We start from the raw sequence: 17,835 nt of genomic DNA, 5'->3' as shown, positions 1-17,835 counted from the left end.
TTTATCCTCCACACCAAGAGGAGTGCCTGATTGTATGTTTGACAAGCCAGAAGGATGCAGGGAGAGCCAGTGTGCAAACAGGAGGTAGACTGGCACATGCAAAGAACTGAGGGTGTAAAATATAATACTGAGGGTGAAATATTTAAATGGATTGAGAAGGTTTTGAGAGGAGGGATCCTAAGAAGCCAGGAATAAAGAACGAATGCTTGCCAGAAGGCAACTTTGATTTATGTTAGCAGTTAATATGACATAGATGCATACAGAGATGGTTGGTTGTCTTCCATTTATTAAATAAATTGACGCACTAGAACTACCAAAATTATAGGCGGTTACAATCTCGGACACTAGCACTCACTCACTGCGGACCAGTGCCGGTACCAGGAACCGGAGGGAAGCAGTGTAGCACCCCTCCACAACAGTCGTAGTACCCCTCCCTAACAGGCGTGGTACCCCACCACAACAGGAGTAGTACCACTCCACAAGAGACGTGGTACCCCAGAACAACAGGCAGAGTACCCTTCCACAACAGGCGTAGTACCCTTCCACAACAGGGGTAGTACCCCTCCACAACAGGCGTGCTACCATTCCACAACAGGCGTGTACCCCTCCATAACAGGTGCGGTGCCCCCCACAACAGGCATGTACCCCTCCACAACAAGTGTGGTCCCCGCCACAACAGTGTGGTACCCCTCCACAACAGGCCTCGTACTCCTCCACAACAATAGAGCGAACATACACCAAGTAGCACCCTAGTTTGCCCCCTCACGACCCTAGCTTTACTCTTTGTTCTTGCTCTCCCTGGTCCAAAAGTTATGAAGGCAGCTGAAGGAACAGGAATTAAGCAGAAAGTGATATCACAGCCACTTATAATAACTAGTTATAGTCTGTGTCAACACCTAGGGAGAATTATTTCTAGTGTCCATGTATCTCATGCTCTAATTTTCCTGCATCTCCGGTGTCACTATGTGACCGCCTTTAGACATGGGTTGAGCGCTCGCTGCTGAGACGTGTGTGGGATGTGCAGGTCACAGGTTCAAAAATGAAGCCTTGATCGCTTGGTCTTTTTTCCTTTCAGTGTCAGGATATCACTACTACGTTACACTGGGTAATAATAACAGCATACAGAAGGTAAAGGGCTATGAAAGAAAGCGATATATGCAGGGTGCATTTGTGTTACAGTTTTTGTCTAATGGGTTTGTTTCCTGCTGCCAGAAAACCCCTCCCTCAACTCATTATAGAGACAACCTCACCACTCCGAGGCCTGCATAAATAGTGATCGGTGGATAAGTAGTGGGCGGTCCATTCTGCAGACAAACATGAGCTTCCTAACACTACACCCCTATTCAAGCACAGTTTTCAGAGAAGCATTGAATCAGAGCATAATTTGTTAAACATAAACAGGTCGCTTCAGTTTGCACCACCAACTACCCCTGCCAGTAACGCCAATAACAGAAACAAAACAACTACTAACCATCACACCCTAAAGGTGTGACAATTTAAACTACCCCAGGCCACCAAATCTATAAGAATGGCATGGGTGGCAGGTATTAGTCATTATTAAATGTATATTGAATTAATAAACAACTGTTGTGTTCGTCTCTAATTTAGACAACGTGGCAGACTATCAAAGGTGCCGGTGTTGACAAATAAGTGCTAGTGCTAAGCACCAGAAAACACCGGCTCAAATTAAGCACTTCATTGTGTGCAGCCATTGTGAGGCCACAGTGGAAGTGTAAATGGCAGAATCAGATGCTTACAGCTATAATAGGTTGGCACAGGCTTATGCCATTGCATGGGTCACAAACAAGGGTACTACCTCCTCTTCTCCAAGAGACACCTTGTCATAGAGTGTGCTATATACTTTGTACTATTGACTTTATATCTTGTTCATTGGCCTCTGGCTAGAAGGTGGCATTGTCCCCTGTGGGATGCCATCCATTTCCGCCCACCGTCTGCCAGTCTCCTGATCTGCTGCATAAGGTTAATATTCTGATGTGACTGCACAGAGGAGGTGGTAATAGAAAATCTGTCACTTCAGGTCACACATGTCCATTTTTCGCAGGCCTGGGAAGAGCTGACCGTGCAGTGCTCACTGGTCCATCTGTATCCTGTCCTTTGGTAGCTCTGCCCAAAGATGGCAGCTGTGCATGGGAAGCAGAGATGGCTCACTAGGGCAGAGCACTAGCCAGGGCCGGATAAAGGACAGGGTGAGGCCTTTGCGGAGACCCATATCAGGGAGCAGACCCTTGGCATTAAGCAGCCTTGTCCATCCACACGACCTCGCACAGATGTGTTATAATGTAAGAAGCTGCTGAACAGAAACATTGGGAGCACCGCAGTTTCCTGGCAGTGAAATATAAACGCATAACTGTGCACCATCACATTTTTCAGCTAATCACGACATCTGTGCCAAGAAAAATATTGACTTAGAAATTATTTTTTTTAGCAAATTGAAAATCACAGTTGGTGGAGGAACTGATGCAGTGGTTTAAAAACTGGGGTTCAGTTTAGAACAGTGTAACGCTTTAGTATGTACCTTCTATCAACTGAAAGTGTCTTCTTTGCCAACAGAATGATGCCGTCAATCAACAGCTGGCCGCCATCTTCGCCCACTGCTACAGCAGCAGCCCCATCCCCAGCATACCCGAGATAAAGAAGACGCTGCCCGCTCGACTAGGTGAGAGCCCGCGTGGCCACCCTTCGTCAGCACGCTCACACGGACAGTTTCCATTGGTTTTTCATCCTGCCCTGTAATTGGCCAGTGTTGGGGAGTTTGTTGGTCATTTGTGCTTAGAATCTGGGAACTCTGAGGTTCCATTGGCCTGAATTGATGGGTCCCCTGTTCTAAATACGCCAAGAGTTTCCCTGGCCCCAATAGACGGCGATTCAGTACCTCTTACCGTTTTCCTGCTGCTCCCACAGATATTCTAATACTAGGTATGGGGGGGGAGGGGAGGAAGGGGTAGGTGTCGCTGTCCAGGGCGTGTAAAAGTTGTGGCTATTCGCATATAAATTAAACAGTTCAATAAACATTAAAATGCATAGGCCTAGCTAGATCAACATAAGGAAGTAGTGGTGTTTAGGTCTCGCTGACGGACAGCTGTATTTTGTCTTATTCCTTGTCACCATTGTTTTTGTTACACCAATGCAGTAGTTTTCACCTTACGATGCTAAGGGCAGCTATATCTGAATGTAAATACATATGTATGGCCCACGCTATTATTAACGCTTATATAGCATAAAAGTTACCTACACAGGGTTTCCCAGCGCTTGGAGACGGATAAGAGCATCCAGAGCATACTAGCTCAAAACATCTAGGTTTTCAACTGTTTCTGAAACGTTGTCAGAGAGATACAACTACTCAAGGATAGCGGGAGGTCGTGCCACAATTTAAGGCCCACGTAGGCAAAAGACCGGCTACCCATACAAGTCCATGTAACTCTCAGGACCGAACATAAGGCGAAGTCATTGGACCGCGGCACACATAGAAAGAGGAAAAAACAAGAAGAAATGAACATATTTCCCCTCGTTACTCCTCACCTGGGGAAGTGTAAGATTTTGAAACATTCCCAGGTTTACAAGTCCTCTTAAATGTGGGAATGCATCAAAAACCATGGGATTTGCCTTGGAACACCGCAACACACGTGGAACTCTTCCCTAGTGCAGAGTAAGGCGACGCAGCGATTTGCACTGCAGTGTCTTGCTTCATATCCATGATTACTCACCTTCCAAAACATCATATCCATGATGTCATTTAAAGTCACACAAAGTCTCATAAATATGTTTTGTTGGTTTGTGCCACCGTTGCCTCACAAAAAGTAACTCCACGGCGGTGCAAGGGGTTCGTAAATACGCTCCTAAGATTCTCATCCAGTTGATCCTGGGTGACTAACTCACTTTATCCATTGTCCCTTTGTTCCCTCGCATGGAAAAATGAGGATGAACGGCTTTTAGGGTTTGGGGTAGATGTTTCCGTCCTTTTTCCTGTAGAGTCTGCCCTTTAACGTCTCTTCTTTCGATTCCAGACCCTCACTTTCTCAACAATAAAGAGATGTCTGATGTGACTTTCGTGGTGGAAGGGAAGCTATTCTATGCTCACAAGGTGCTGCTGGTGACGGCCTCCAACAGGTGGGTTCAAATGTCAGAGTTCAGCAGGGCTCGTTCCTCATTGGTCGTGTGCTTCAACCCATCCTTCAATATTAAGTGTGCCTCAGGGGCCTTTTAAAATGATAAACCTTTTGGAATGCATGTTGTTCTGTCAGCTTTTGGTGTCCATCAGGTTATATGGGCTGTTGGAGGAAACAAAATTGTTGTAGGTTTACAGTGAATATTTAAAGGGCAGGACATTAATCGGCCTGGTCTCAAATGATGCCCTCCGTTGATATCTCCATTTGTCCCTTGTTCATCTGTGCTCTGAGCTTGTCTCTGAAAGAAGAGCTGCCCTATTTTGGAGACATAAAGGACTCCTGTAGTGTGGCTCTCTCGCCCAGCCAATCAGCGGAGGGCTACAACTCCGCAACCTAATCTGACCTTCCTAAACCCTGGTAATCTGATTTGATCACAAATGGTGGTTTTAGCCCGAAACAATTTTACAAAATTTGTTCAAATTTCAGAATCAGTTTTTTCTCCCAACAAATTTTATTAAGAATTCCTCATGAGTTTTGCAGTTCAAAGTGTGAGAAATGTGCAGTATTACCGTGTTAACTCATATCATCAAGACAATTATTGCCGCTATAGCGGCCGTTTGCAGCCAGAAAGTGCCGATAATTGTATTGCACTTTTAGCAAGGTCACGCTATCGCATATATCCCTGCTTTAGCGCCCTGTCCCTGAACACCAAGCTTTGCATCTCTAATGAGATGCAAAGTGGGCGGTCCGCCCCAAAATACCGTGAGAAATGTCGCTAACTGACATTTCTCCTATTTACAATCTGCACGATGAAGAACATAGCGATAAGAAAAGTAGCGCTAACCTTAGTTATCGCTACTTTACTTACGCCTGCTTTCAGGTTGACTTAGCCATAATATCCAATGGAAGGTGGATATTATGGCTAAGTCTGGCATGCCCTATCATCAAGGTATCGCCGTTCCCTGTGCGATTATCGCTGGATTTCCAGCGATAATCGCACAGTTTTCTAGCTAACGTTTGGATTTCTATCGTTTTGACGTATGCGTTGCTGATAGCACGCTATCTCCGTGATAGAAACCAGAGGTAGCCGGCGATAATTATCCTAGCGCTAAGTGCACTTAGCATTAATTATCGCCGGTTGTTGATGATATGCCCCTTGGTACTTACTATGAAGCACATAAAGGGGAGAGGATGCCTCACACTGGCGCCTCAGTTTACCAGGTGTGAAACACGGGGGGTGATCAGGGGGGAGCTGTAATTAAGGCTCAGAGTGTCCTGCCACTGTGATCTCTTATCAAAGGTGCTCAGCTGCGCATTGTTTCTTTGAACCATAAAGTCTGTGATCTTACATAATGCAGAAAAGTACAGGAAGATCTAGGGGCACTTCACTTAAGAATGTGCTGGGACTTACATGTAGAAGATTAACAATAGAAACAGTATCATTAAGTTTTCCAGAAAATTACGACAAAGTATAAGCGAGGTTGTATCTAAACTGTAAAATATTTTTTTGAAAGTATAAGGGAGTGCCAATGAATTTGAGGATTATTCCTCAGGTCCTGCGCTCTTGTAGTACAACTATTGATAGATTTTAACCTAATGCTTCCCTGTTTATCGATCATGATGTTGCTAGCACGGCTGATGCCACTAGAAGGCGGGCGCCAGGTGCTGGATCTGTCGCGTGTCTATTTCACCACAGGATAATATTATTAAAGTGTAAAGTAGGTTTCGCCCCAAGGAGGGCCCCACTTCAGTGTGTTGACCTGGGCCCCGCTACAAGCCATAGTCTGTTCTACCCTAAATAGCGGGCGCTCCTCGAGAACTCTTCATAATCCTCAGACACTACAGACAACCAAGTCAATCTGAAGAGACACCTGCCTTCCAAGTGTAGCCGCTGCAGTGTGACGCGGACTGGAGACAAGCAGGCGCAATACTTAAATGCAGCACATTATGTAGCGGTGTGTGACCATGATGGGTGTAAGGTAGACTAGCCAGAACTGTCATAATCCAGACTGAGGATTAGAGCACAGAGCTCAGGTCTCCTGGGGAGCTGGCAGTAATCTTGGCTGGTGTTGGGTACTCTAGACCTTGGCGTTAATTTGTGAAGCATTTTCCTGGGAAGCCTGTAGTAATCTTAGTTTCTACTGTGCAGCCTTCATCAGTTTTACCCCAAAAAAGTCTTCGTTTGTGATGATCTTATCCAACCATCATTTGATATGTGACATGTCCTTGAGATCTGACAACAGTGCCTTTCTCCTCCCTCTGCAGGTTTAAAGCTCTGATGACCAACAAGGCGGAGCCAGATAACCCCGGCAGCAGGACGGTGGAAATCGGTGACACTAAGTACAATATTTTCCAGGTAGGCAAAAGATGCGATGGTCTAACTCTTAATTTGTTCCTGCCAGCCCCCTGGTTTCCTGCTCCCAGAGCCATCAAAGGCACTCCTTAGAATAATAAGGAGAAGATGCTGAGCACACACCTGGAATCTCATTTTATCCACAGTTCTAAAGCTGATCCTCCTGTACATACCAGGGGTAGTCAGGCCAGGGCAACGAATTCATGGCAGGGTAACAAGGGTCAGAGTCAGCCGCCAGGGATCCACGATCCCTGAAGGTGGCACAGTGGTCTTGAGCACAGGCGTAACAAAACTTGAGGGGGCTCCTCTGCAGGGTACAGGGAGGGGGCCCCTCAATCTGGAGCTCTCCGGCCAAAGTGTGTTGCTGAGGGGGCCCCTGGAGGTTGGAAGCCCCTGAGCACCGCGGGGACTTGTGTTACGACCCTTGGGGCATATTATCAAGGGATTTATCTCTGCTTTTTTTTGGCCAGGCAAGAAAGACAGTGGCTACCTGCTTTGGCCTATTGAAGACAATCCGGAAAATCCTTCCCCAGTTACCAGAGACCGCCAAGAAAACCATAGTCCAGTCCCTTATTCTATCAAGGCTGGACTACGGGAATGCGCTCTATCTGGGAGCCCCCACCTCGTCACCCGACAACTCCAGATTGCCCAGAATTCCGCAGCAAGGTTACTTACTGGTACCAGCGGTCGCACATCAGCGGCACCTTCGTTAAGGACCCTGCATTGGCTCCCAATAAAGGAGCGGGTCCACTTCAAGACCCTTTGTCTGGTCCATAAAACTCTCTATGGGAAGGGCCCTCCCATTCTAAATGACATGGTCAGACCATATAAACCATCTAGGGATCTCCGTTCAAACCAGCAAAACCTCCTAATAATCCCTAGAACCAACAGGGCCCGAACAGGGGGCCGGCTCTTCTCGCGAAATGCGGCCAGGCTGTGGATGCTCTTCCTTTACCACTCCCTCAAGAACCCAACCTGCTCGCATTCCGCAAGAAGTTAAAAACAGCACTGTTCCCTAAGATGTAGATTAGCTGGTCCTTTTTACTTCAGGTTTCTGATGTCTATTTCCTCTGTTCAATATCAAAGCGCTGGGATGCTTCCGAGTAGCCATGCGCTATAGAAAAACCTTTTCAATTCAATTCAATTCAAGAAAGCGGAGATAAAATTATCTCCCTATTAGCCACAGGGTGCTAACACGCAAATTCGCATGTTAGCACCCTTTTTCTCTACGCTTCTCCTTGCATCTCTAATGAGATGCACAGGGGGCGTTCCAGAGAAAAATAATAGGAGAAATGTTGTTAAGGGACATTTCTCCTGTTATCAAGGATTTCGCTAACCCTGTTAGTGATAAAAAAAAAGCAGCGCTAACCGCGGTTAGCACTGCTTTTTTTACACCTGGTATTTTCCTCACTTAGCCATGATATCCTATGGAAGGTGGATATCATGGCTACGTTTGTGAGCCCCTATCATCCACCTAACGCCAAACTTTGAGAGATTATCGTTGGTTTTCCAGCGATAATCTCTCAATTGGCAGTTAGCGTGAGGATTTTTATCGCTTCTGAGATAAACCTTGCTAATAGCAAGTTATCTCTGCGATAATTTCCGGCGATGCTTAGCGTTAAAAAAATCGTTGCTAAGCATCGTTAGCGATAAATATCGCTTCACGTTGGTAATATGCCCCCTGGTCCTTTGAGGGCACAATATGCTTGGCAGCACTGCCAAGCATATTAAAGGTTCCTCACCGCCAGCGGTCTCATGGCTGTTCTCACCCTATGAAACTGCTGGTGGTAAGGAAACATAGGCGGCCCTACAGGGCCCGCTCTTGCCCCTGTGCATGCACCTCTGTTCTTGCACGGCATGGACTACATTGTCCGCTTTTCATTTTTGGCCACTTCAAGTGGTTGGTAATAAAAAAGATGGCGAGAGTGGAGTGATGTCAATGTTTGAATGAACAGTTTCCACAGAGTCAGTGGAAGGTGAGATGGAAATGATGGTATTTTATTGGTCTAGGGGGGCACATCTGATCTGAAAGATGAACTTTTTCCACCTGGGCATTGCTACTGATTGTGAAGTGCTGAGTGCATCTAGATGTCTGCCTCTAAGCACCTAAGACGGGATGAGGGAAATGTGGCCAGTTCATGACAGTCTATACCATCTTTCTTTTCAGATGCTGATGCAGTATTTATATTATGGAGGAACGGACTCAATAGACATTCCCACAGCAGACATCCTAGAGGTAAAACGCTCCACCATGTGTGATAGATGGTGTTGCCAGGAGAACACATCTCCAGTGCAGGACTTCCTTTTGACAGATCATGATTGTCACAGGTGTTCATCGAATTGTTGCATTGAGGGGAACAAAGACTACAACTCCCAGCATGCAATAATTTGTTAAATAAAACCTACTCTGGACTAAAGCCATGTTCCTCTTCAAACATGAAACAACCTGGTACCAACAAACGTAGACAGATATGGTTTAATATTGTTTTTAAGGGGTGTACATGCCCTTACCACTTTCACTGGCCTGGCCAGATGTATTTTCTTATTCTTTCTGGAAAGTTATTATCTAAAATGTTAAAATTATTGAATACATAATTCAGTCATTATGACAGTATACTATAGGATTTATGGACTTCAACTACTACAATACACTATCCAACTCATCCATCTCACTACACTTGTGAAGAATTTTCCATCACCAATCAAGAAAAAATGGACATAACCTTTTACCACATGTTGTACACACACAGCACATATGTCAAGCCACCCACATTTGATGGATGTTTTTTTCTAGGGTAACATCCGTTTTAAACCTTCAACGCCCTACAAAAAAAGAGTTCATATTCTACTTTTGAACTGAATTCTTAATTTAAATAATTTGCATTAAATTAGATTATTTTTCTGAATCTTACATTAAAAAATAAAGTAAGAAAATTTTGGGGCATATTAGCAAGAGCCATATCGCCGCTTTAGCGGGACTTTTTCCCGCTAAAGAGGCAATAATTTTATTGCCCTATTAGCAAGGTGTCGCTAACAGCAGTTAGCGACAGCTTGTAGGCGATAGTACAGGTTTGGGTCCCGCTTTGCATGTCAGCGATATTTATCGCTAATGACATCCAAAGTGGGCGTACCCAAACTGTTAGCGACTGAAAGCAGTCTATAATACAGCTATCGCCTATTTGCAAGCTAGGCGTATCGATAAAAATAATCGCAATAATCGCTATTATCGCTAGAATCTAACGCCTACTAAAATGTAGACTTACCTGTATAGTCATTGGGGGGTGGATTATCACATTAAGCCCCCATTGGCGTTAATGCGAGAATATCGCTGGCTTTCCAGCGATATTCTCGCATTGAGCCGCTATCGCTAAGATGTTTTAACGCATTGAAGATAAACGTTGCTAATAGCACGTTATCTCTGCGATAATATCCGGCGATGGGCAGCGATAAAAAAAAGTGAGCTAAGCGCATTTAGCAATAATTATCGCTACTCCTTGCTAATATGCCCCTATGTTTCTCTTATGCGTTAACAATAATTATTAACAGTAATGTATAGAATTTATTAAAAGTAGTTTAATTATATTTTCTTGAACTCAATATTACACTAGTTTACAAATACACATAATTTTTGTGCAGGAAGGTGGTCCTACCTATACAAAAACTATGCTATAATGCATATCTATATTTATTAATGTGCATTTCATGGCTATGCACTACCTCTACGCAATATGCACTGTATGCTAGATTTTTGTTAAAAAATTACATTTTACCATATTAGAATGTGTGAAAACAATGTGTGTACAATATTTTAGTTGTGGTGAGGTGAACTGGAAAGGCCTCTCTTGAAATTATCGTCTCAAAACTGAATCTTGATTCCCTACTGAGGTTATGAGGGTTTTACCGTCCACGTGCTGGATTACTAATATTGTTCATTTGTGGAGGCCGTTTTAACGGACCGCCTCTACGATGGTGGGCTACAGCCTGTCCTGTTCCCTGAGAGTTAGAAGAATGACGATATTTACACATATGTGTATATTTGTTTAAATATATATGTGTGTGTGTGTATATATATGTGTGTGTGTATATATTTATAGTTCATTTTCTTTTGTGTTACAAAATTGCTGAAATGATTAAAAAAGATGACCTTTAATGAGTGTAAAAAAAATGCCTTTGTAGCATGCACATGCAGTAAGGGATCCACTTCACAGCACAAGGGGGGCGGTAGGGGAGAAGCCACACCTGCATAAAGGGGTTCTTTCTCTGTTGAAGCTCCTTCAGATTTTAATTGGCTTCCTCTGTGTTTCTTCGCAGCTACTCTCGGCAGCCAGCCTGTTCCAGCTGGATGCCCTGCAGAGGCACTGTGAGATCCGCTGTGCGCACACCATCACAACGGAGTCCGCTGTACACATCTATAAGTACGCCAAGGTAATGAGGCAGCCTCATGTGTGTGAGAGAAAACACATCACCGCCTTCACCTGCTTTCAGAGACTCCTTTAAATTAAATTCGAGCCAGAAATATTTATGGCGCCTGTAGGAGGTGGCATCTGGCGGTGAGAAACTTACATTTAAAGTCTGCTGTCACTAGGGTTTCTTGAGCCTGAAGAAGGGTTTCTCTGTATCATACATTAGGGCAGGGCAGCTCTGAGAGCAGTAACGACAACCTGTTGTCAGCTAAACCAAGCAGTAGCCGGGGGGGAACAGGAGAACGTCCGTGCTTTTCTCAGACTAGTTTCTCTCTGCAGTGTAGCTGGTGGCAGGGTGGCGGGCTGGGAGGAAGAGTGCGAGAGAGGGCCTAGGACGGAAAAAAAGAACTTGCCTCCAGCCGCATGGCGCTCTTCACTCCTCTGCAGACAGGCTCCCAGAATCCCCTGCGGCCAATCCTGACGCTGCTCTCACAGCATGAGAGCAGCATCAGGATTGGCCTGAGAGCCCTCAATTTGCACTTCCAGGGAGGCTGTTTTTAAGGGTGCTGACAGGGGAGGCCAACGCTCCTCCAACATAGTGAAGGAGCCGCCCTGGCTTCTTGGTACCTCATGGATCAGACCAAATTTAGCAGATGAGGGTAATCAGACCATTTATTATGAAATCTAAGTGCCTTCTTCCTGGGCTAAGATAAAAACGTAGAAATAAAGAGAACGGCTTCAATACAGACCACTAAAAACGAAGGGCCTCATTTATTAGAAGGAACGCATCGCTGCGTGAAAGCAGAGACTCGTCACTTCTCAGTACGCCCTCCTTGCGACATGAAGGATGCGTCATATTTACTGTGTGATGCATCATGTCGCAAGGAGTTACAGAAACGTCAGTATTTCTGCAGGCGCAAAAGTAACGCATTGCTGGTGTGTCACAAAAGTGGCGCAACTCCAGCAATGTGTCCTTTCACATGGGCAAGCCCCATGTAAAAGGGCCTGCGTAAGTCTTACGCCTGCTGTGAAGCAGGCGTAAGTTTTAGACGCATTTGCACCCTAGAAGTGACGCAGTGAAATCTCGAAGATTTCACTGCGTCACTTCTACAAGGCTTACTTACGTGGGAATGCCCACCCTGCATACATTATACCTGACGCAGGTATAATGTAGCACAGGGAATTACAAAATGACACAGCTGCTTAGATGCGTCACTTTGTAAATAGGGATCACCAGGAGGCATGTTTTACGCCGCCACTGCGTCACTAAAAGTGACGCAATGGAAGCGCAAACGTGTCGCAAGGCCCTTTAAACAAGGCCCTAAATTTTGCCAGATTTTGAAAGCCTCTAACGGCCATATTTATTTACTATTCACGCAATGCAGTACAGTGCAGCAAGGCACGTTGCTGCACTGCGTTGTGTCAGTTTGAGAGAGCTAAAAAGTACCATATCTACCAAGATATGATGCTCTTCAGCTCTCTTCCTGTGCTTGCTGCCTGGCACCGACGCAGGCACCCTTGCACCCCAAATTGCAAGGGTGCCAGCGTATATGCAGGATTGTTTTTGTGCAGCAAAGCATACCTTCCTGCACAAAAGAAGTTCTGAGAGGCATTTTCCTCTTTATATGTGTGCTGCAGAATGTAGCACATGTAGCACATGTGGAGAGAACAAATAACAAGGAGAAATAAAGATACTCTTACATGGGAATCCGTTGCCTTTTGATGCATTGCCAGGTTTACAACTTTTTGTACACGAGCAGATGCACCAAAATCTATGGGTGGATGGATGAGAATGCCCATGTTTCACTCATGGAACGTCTCACAAGTTGTAGTGTAACATAACACAGCACAAGTTGCTGCCTTGTGTTGATATTTTTTTTACAAAAGGCCACACAAATCTGTGCTTTTGTGGCTTTATAAATATTACTGAAGCTTTGCGTTGTCCTTTCGTTGCCTAGCGTGATGCAAGGATAACAAATAGGCCTCATAAAGATGGGCCTAAATGTCTAACTCAACACAATAAGTTCTAACATAATCAAAAACTCTAGTGCATCCCTACTCCATACAATAAACGCAACAAAGATCTGGCCAAATAGCGTTTTTGCACACTTGGTATTCGAGCTTCTTTCATCCACAGGTTGCTTTGTTTAGGTCTGGCATTAGCCAAGACCTTTATATTATGAATATATCTTTAGTAAAATCAACTTACTAATAAATACTTTCACCCAACCGTCCTCGTCTGTGATTGCGTCTTTCATATTTTACTTACACCCGTTGCAGTATACTGCATGGGTCAAACATTCAGCCCACTTCAGTCATTGGCTGACTTCACTGTGAGTGATGGCATTCTGCTCTTTCACATAGAGTACAACCTGCACATGAACAATCAGTAATGGCGATTTGTTACTTCTATGTGTCCTGCGGAAGGCAGCACACATAGAAGTAGCAAATCATAATTATTGAATTACAATCATTAATGGCATCATGCTATTTCTATGTGTGCTACTTTCTGTAGCACACATAGAAAAAGCAAAAATAATGAGAAATGAAAACAATTCTCCTAGTTCCGCCATTTTGATACCTGCTCTTGCATGGCGATTTGGTTTCTGTCTCAAACTTACACATCTTTGTCAATCTGTAGCAGCATCAAAAGCAATGGGTTTTGTGGTGGAACGCCCACAGCCTCACCCATTGCATGCCCCTTTCAAGCGAAGTGATATGTGCATAGGGCATATTAGGCAGCGTTAAGTCTCAAATAGCCACTCTGTAAATATGGGGAAGGGCATATCATCAGCAGAGCGTCGCTAAAAGTGATGTTCTATTTGTATATCTCTATGTAAATATGGGTCTCCAATCACTGGGCCCGATTCACAGAACTAACTTAAGACAAACTACTAAACTTACTACCATTTTGGTATTCACAGAAGGCACTTACTCATTTTTGTATTCACAGAAGGCACTTACTCATTTTTGTATTCACAGAACGCACTTACTCCTTTCGGTATTCACAGAAGTTAAGACTCCTAACTTTCGGACTCCTAAATGCCTTCTGTGAATACCGAAAGTCTTAAAATTAGGATTTCTCTCAACTTTCCTACTACTAAACTGAGAAAAATCCTAATTTTAAGACTTTCGGTATTCACAGAAGGCTTTTAGGAGTCCTAAAGTTAGGAGTCCTAACTTCTGTGAATACCGAAATGAGTAAGTGTCTTCTGTGAATACCGAAATGAGTAAGTGTCTTCTGTGAAAACCAAAATGAGTAAGTGCCTTTTGTGAATACGAAAATGAAAGTATGTTTAGGATTTTGTCTTAAGTTAGTTCTGTGCATTGGGCCCACTGTCTCCCAACCAGAGTGCTTGAGATATATTTGGATTGAATGCAGTCTGTTTCTTCTTTTCTAGATTCACAACGCCCCAGAACTGGCTCTCTTCTGCGAAGGATACTTTCTGAAGCACATGAGCACTTTGCTGGAGCAGGACTCCTTTAGGCAACTTATCTATGGCCGAAACAGTAGGGTGCAAGGGCTGGACACCTTGCAGGACCTGCAGCGTACCCTGGCCACTCGAATACACTCCATTTACATCACCTCCAGAGTGTGAGCTTCCTGCAAGAAGGGCACAAGAGGCGGCCCCGTGTTGACCAGGTGCACCTTGGCAATGGTGACCTCCGCGTCCTGTTCATTGCCAACTGGCTGGTGAATCTCCCAACATCCTTTGATGCACTAATGAAGTGGACCTCTTTCACTGGCCAGGTGATGGCATGTTTGAAATTATAGGACAAAAAATGCAATCAGGCGTTGTTCTCTTTTGCACAGTCGTGGTGACGTAGAAGCACCACGCATGGACACTGGAGCTTCACTGAAGGATGAGGATTTCCAGAGCATTTTAAAAACCTCAAAATCAAGTCTTAGAAAAGTTGGAAAACTAAACATGAACACAAATCATTTGCAGCTAATAGGATTTTTTGGGAAATTATCAAATGCTAGACAGCAGTTCCAAGGGACTTATTTATCTCTAATGAACAGAATGAGAGCTTGCTGTCCTATCTGAACGTAGGACGGATGTTGGAAGTGTGAGCTGTACAGTAATGTCATCTCATGGATATGGACCCATCTTCTCTTGGACTAGTCCAATCAGTACAGAACTAGGAGTCCTGGATTAGTAGATGCGAAATGTCTCAATGGAGGGTTAGAAATACCTATTTGAAGTCCAACCCAACCCAGGAAGCTTGTGGCCTAAATTTATATCCATCTTCCGTATCTCCTGGTGTCCAACATTAGGTTAGCAGGTAAGGAAAGTGCACTAAACCCCTCATCACAACAGAGACTCGATGAAACTCTTGTCGGCAAAGAAGCCAAGGACTGAACGTGCACAGAGTGTGACATACATCCCAATTGACATCCTGCTTAGAGTTGCTCATAGCAAGGAAGCTTGCATCAGCGCTGTATATTCTGGTCTGTACAGGTGATCAGTTGAGGATTTGAGTTTCTAGAAGCCTCCATATGCATTGTAGAACTGTCAGTGCTTTTGGAAGCCCCAGTGCAATGTTCAAACAGCAGCTATGTTTAGTGGAGGAAATGTGTAATTGGCTCCTACCCGACCTGTCGGAGGAGAGAATGGTGCAAAATGTAAGACCGTATTTATCAAGATATGAAAACCCTCGAAATTAGATTTCGGTAGCCACACAAGGCCACCTTGCGTGGCGCTGAGTAGCTTGATAAATCCAGAGTAACGCAGCGCAAATCGTTGCATTGCGTTGCTCTGCTCCAGGGAGGCGTTCCATGGGTGGTCCCACGCATTTACAGATTTAACATTACTCGTAGACCTGGGAATGCACCAAAATGATAGCATTTTGGTGTTACGTCTTTCCAGGGGTGGTGTAACGAGGAGCAATATCTTCATTTCTCCTCGTTGTTTCATCTTTCTATGTTTGTGGCACACTGCAGCACACCTACAAAGAGGAAAATGAGTCAGTGAATTGTTTTTTTGCAGGAAGGTTTCCCCTCCTGCACAAAACAATCCTCCTTACAGTGCAGGCACCTCTGTAACATGGTGCAAGAGCGCCTATTGTGCGCCAGCTCTGGGAAAAGGCAGGAATGCACCGTATTGTGATATAAACGGCACATTCCTGCCCTCTCTTGAAAGGCGCTGTAGCAAGGTGACGCGCTGCGCTGCATTACAATTGATAAGAATGGCCCATGGCCTCTACCTCCTCTTACAGATTATTTATACATAGTCAACGTTATACTCTACACCAAACATGGCTGCCGCTTAGCTCCACCCAAAAGTACAGTCTAGTGTTTCAGATGTCTGTCAGAGGCCCAGTCCATTACATTGAACATAACAACGTTCTGTAAATGTCATGCCTTGGAGCACAGTGTCCAGCTTGGCCCGTGTCAATGGTAATTTGTTACCTTCTAACTGGAAATCATGATTTTTTCTGTTCGACTAAAACATTTTGGTACACAATTCTCAAACCTATTCTCATAGGGCCTTGCATACTTTGCTTTTGTGGCAAATACTTAAAATCTCACTGTATGGTTTATTTCACATTTTACAATGGCTTCTTGGACCACAGACAAACACCTTAACCTGAACTTCACTGCCTGCGCATTGCTTCCAGACGTGGCAGGACCCACACATCTGTGCGGCTCTATTGGCGCACTGCAAAGAAAAGGTACCGAGGCAATGTACAGTTTGGACTTGAATTAAGCGTAACTCACTATCCAAATGATCACAGCAACTGTCAAATTAATTTAAAAAAAAGGAATATTTCCAATGCTATGTGAAAAATAATGTAAATATTATACTGTTTATTTTGTGTATGAGTATTGACCAAATAAACAGATTTCAGAATGTTCTGGAAGCACTGTCGTTGTTTTGCATAAACCGTGGCAACTGTGGGAGAGGGGGTGGGCCTATGAACAAAGTGTGACTCGCATTGTCAACTGTACACATGAACATTCATATTTGTAACCCTTCCATTGAACCCCTCTCTTCTCTGTCCATTGGTTATGTTCACTTCCTGCCTGGCCTTGTTCACTTCCAGTCTGAACGTGTTGTTGAGGCGGAGGAGGTCAAACAGCTTCTGCACCCTCTCTGGTGAATGAAGGCCACTGGTGTTGACATAGGGGCATATTATCTAGGAAGTGGTGGTGAGAGGAGTTAGCCTGCTTGGCTTATTGCTTCTCATCGCCACTTCGGAAACGCCAGGCTGCACCATATTCCCAAGGATATGGTGCAGCCTGGCGTTTCCCCCTGCGATGGCGCTAAGGCTAACGACTTAACGCAGGGAGCAGGGAGGTTGGCTTATGTACAGGAAAGTGTCCCTTCCTGTACATAAATAAACCTAGAATGCCATTTTGTAACTTACATGTGTGCTGCTTCATGCAGCACAAATGTAAGTTACTAATTGTTTTTTTTCAAAAATCGGTTTGTTTATGTACAGGAAGGGACTCCTACCTGCACATAAACAAACCTTGTTGCTTTTTCCATGTGTGCTGCACAAAATGAGGAGAAATGTAGCATTTCTCCTCGTTTCGCCATCTTAAGACCAGGATTTTCCTGATCCTAAGTTCTGCGCTGCCACCTATTATCGCCTCTTGTGATAATAGTTGGCAGCGACAAAGTGAATGGGTGTTGCAGTGGAACGCCCACCGCAACCGCCACTGCATCCCGCTAAGTTTAGCATGAAAGGGGCACTATTACTAAGGCAGCATTAAGCCACTTAACATGGCTTTTAGCCACGTTATGTGGTTTAACCCTGCCTTGGTAATAGGGCGCTGACCTTATCACCACCTCAACGTCACAAACAGTGACGTTGTGGTGGCGATAGGGGCTCGGTAGGTTGCCCCTACGTTTCCTGGCGCCCACAAGAAGGCCCACAGGTTATCACCTGGGCTGTAGTGCAAGACAGTATACAACTTTTAGAAAGAGTGTGTGCTCTGCAGAGT

The 17,835-nt window shown here is 44.6% G+C and overlaps 1 protein-coding gene across 1 annotated transcript in view; it reads left to right on the top strand.

The window, feature by feature from the left end:
- ABTB2 (ankyrin repeat and BTB domain containing 2) overlaps positions 1 to 16,740 on the top strand; it is a 485,106-nt gene extending 468,366 nt beyond the window's left edge. Inside the window, exons 12-17 of the mRNA XM_086959586.1 lie at positions 2,572 to 2,677; positions 4,026 to 4,128; positions 6,393 to 6,483; positions 8,648 to 8,716; positions 10,792 to 10,905; positions 14,285 to 16,740. Coding sequence (XP_086815712.1) covers positions 2,572 to 2,677; positions 4,026 to 4,128; positions 6,393 to 6,483; positions 8,648 to 8,716; positions 10,792 to 10,905; positions 14,285 to 14,482 — 681 coding nt within the window. The 3' untranslated portion in view covers positions 14,483 to 16,740. The remainder of the gene's footprint in view (positions 1 to 2,571; positions 2,678 to 4,025; positions 4,129 to 6,392; positions 6,484 to 8,647; positions 8,717 to 10,791; positions 10,906 to 14,284) is intronic.
- Positions 16,741 to 17,835: the final 1,095 nt, after the last annotated feature.

Source organism: Lissotriton vulgaris, chromosome 2_2 (assembly GCF_964263255.1).
Source record: "Lissotriton vulgaris chromosome 2_2, aLisVul1.2, whole genome shotgun sequence".
Taxonomy (NCBI): domain Eukaryota; kingdom Metazoa; phylum Chordata; class Amphibia; order Caudata; family Salamandridae; genus Lissotriton; species Lissotriton vulgaris.
Note: the sequence above shows the minus strand (reverse complement) of the source record. Positions and strands in the feature narration are given on the sequence as shown.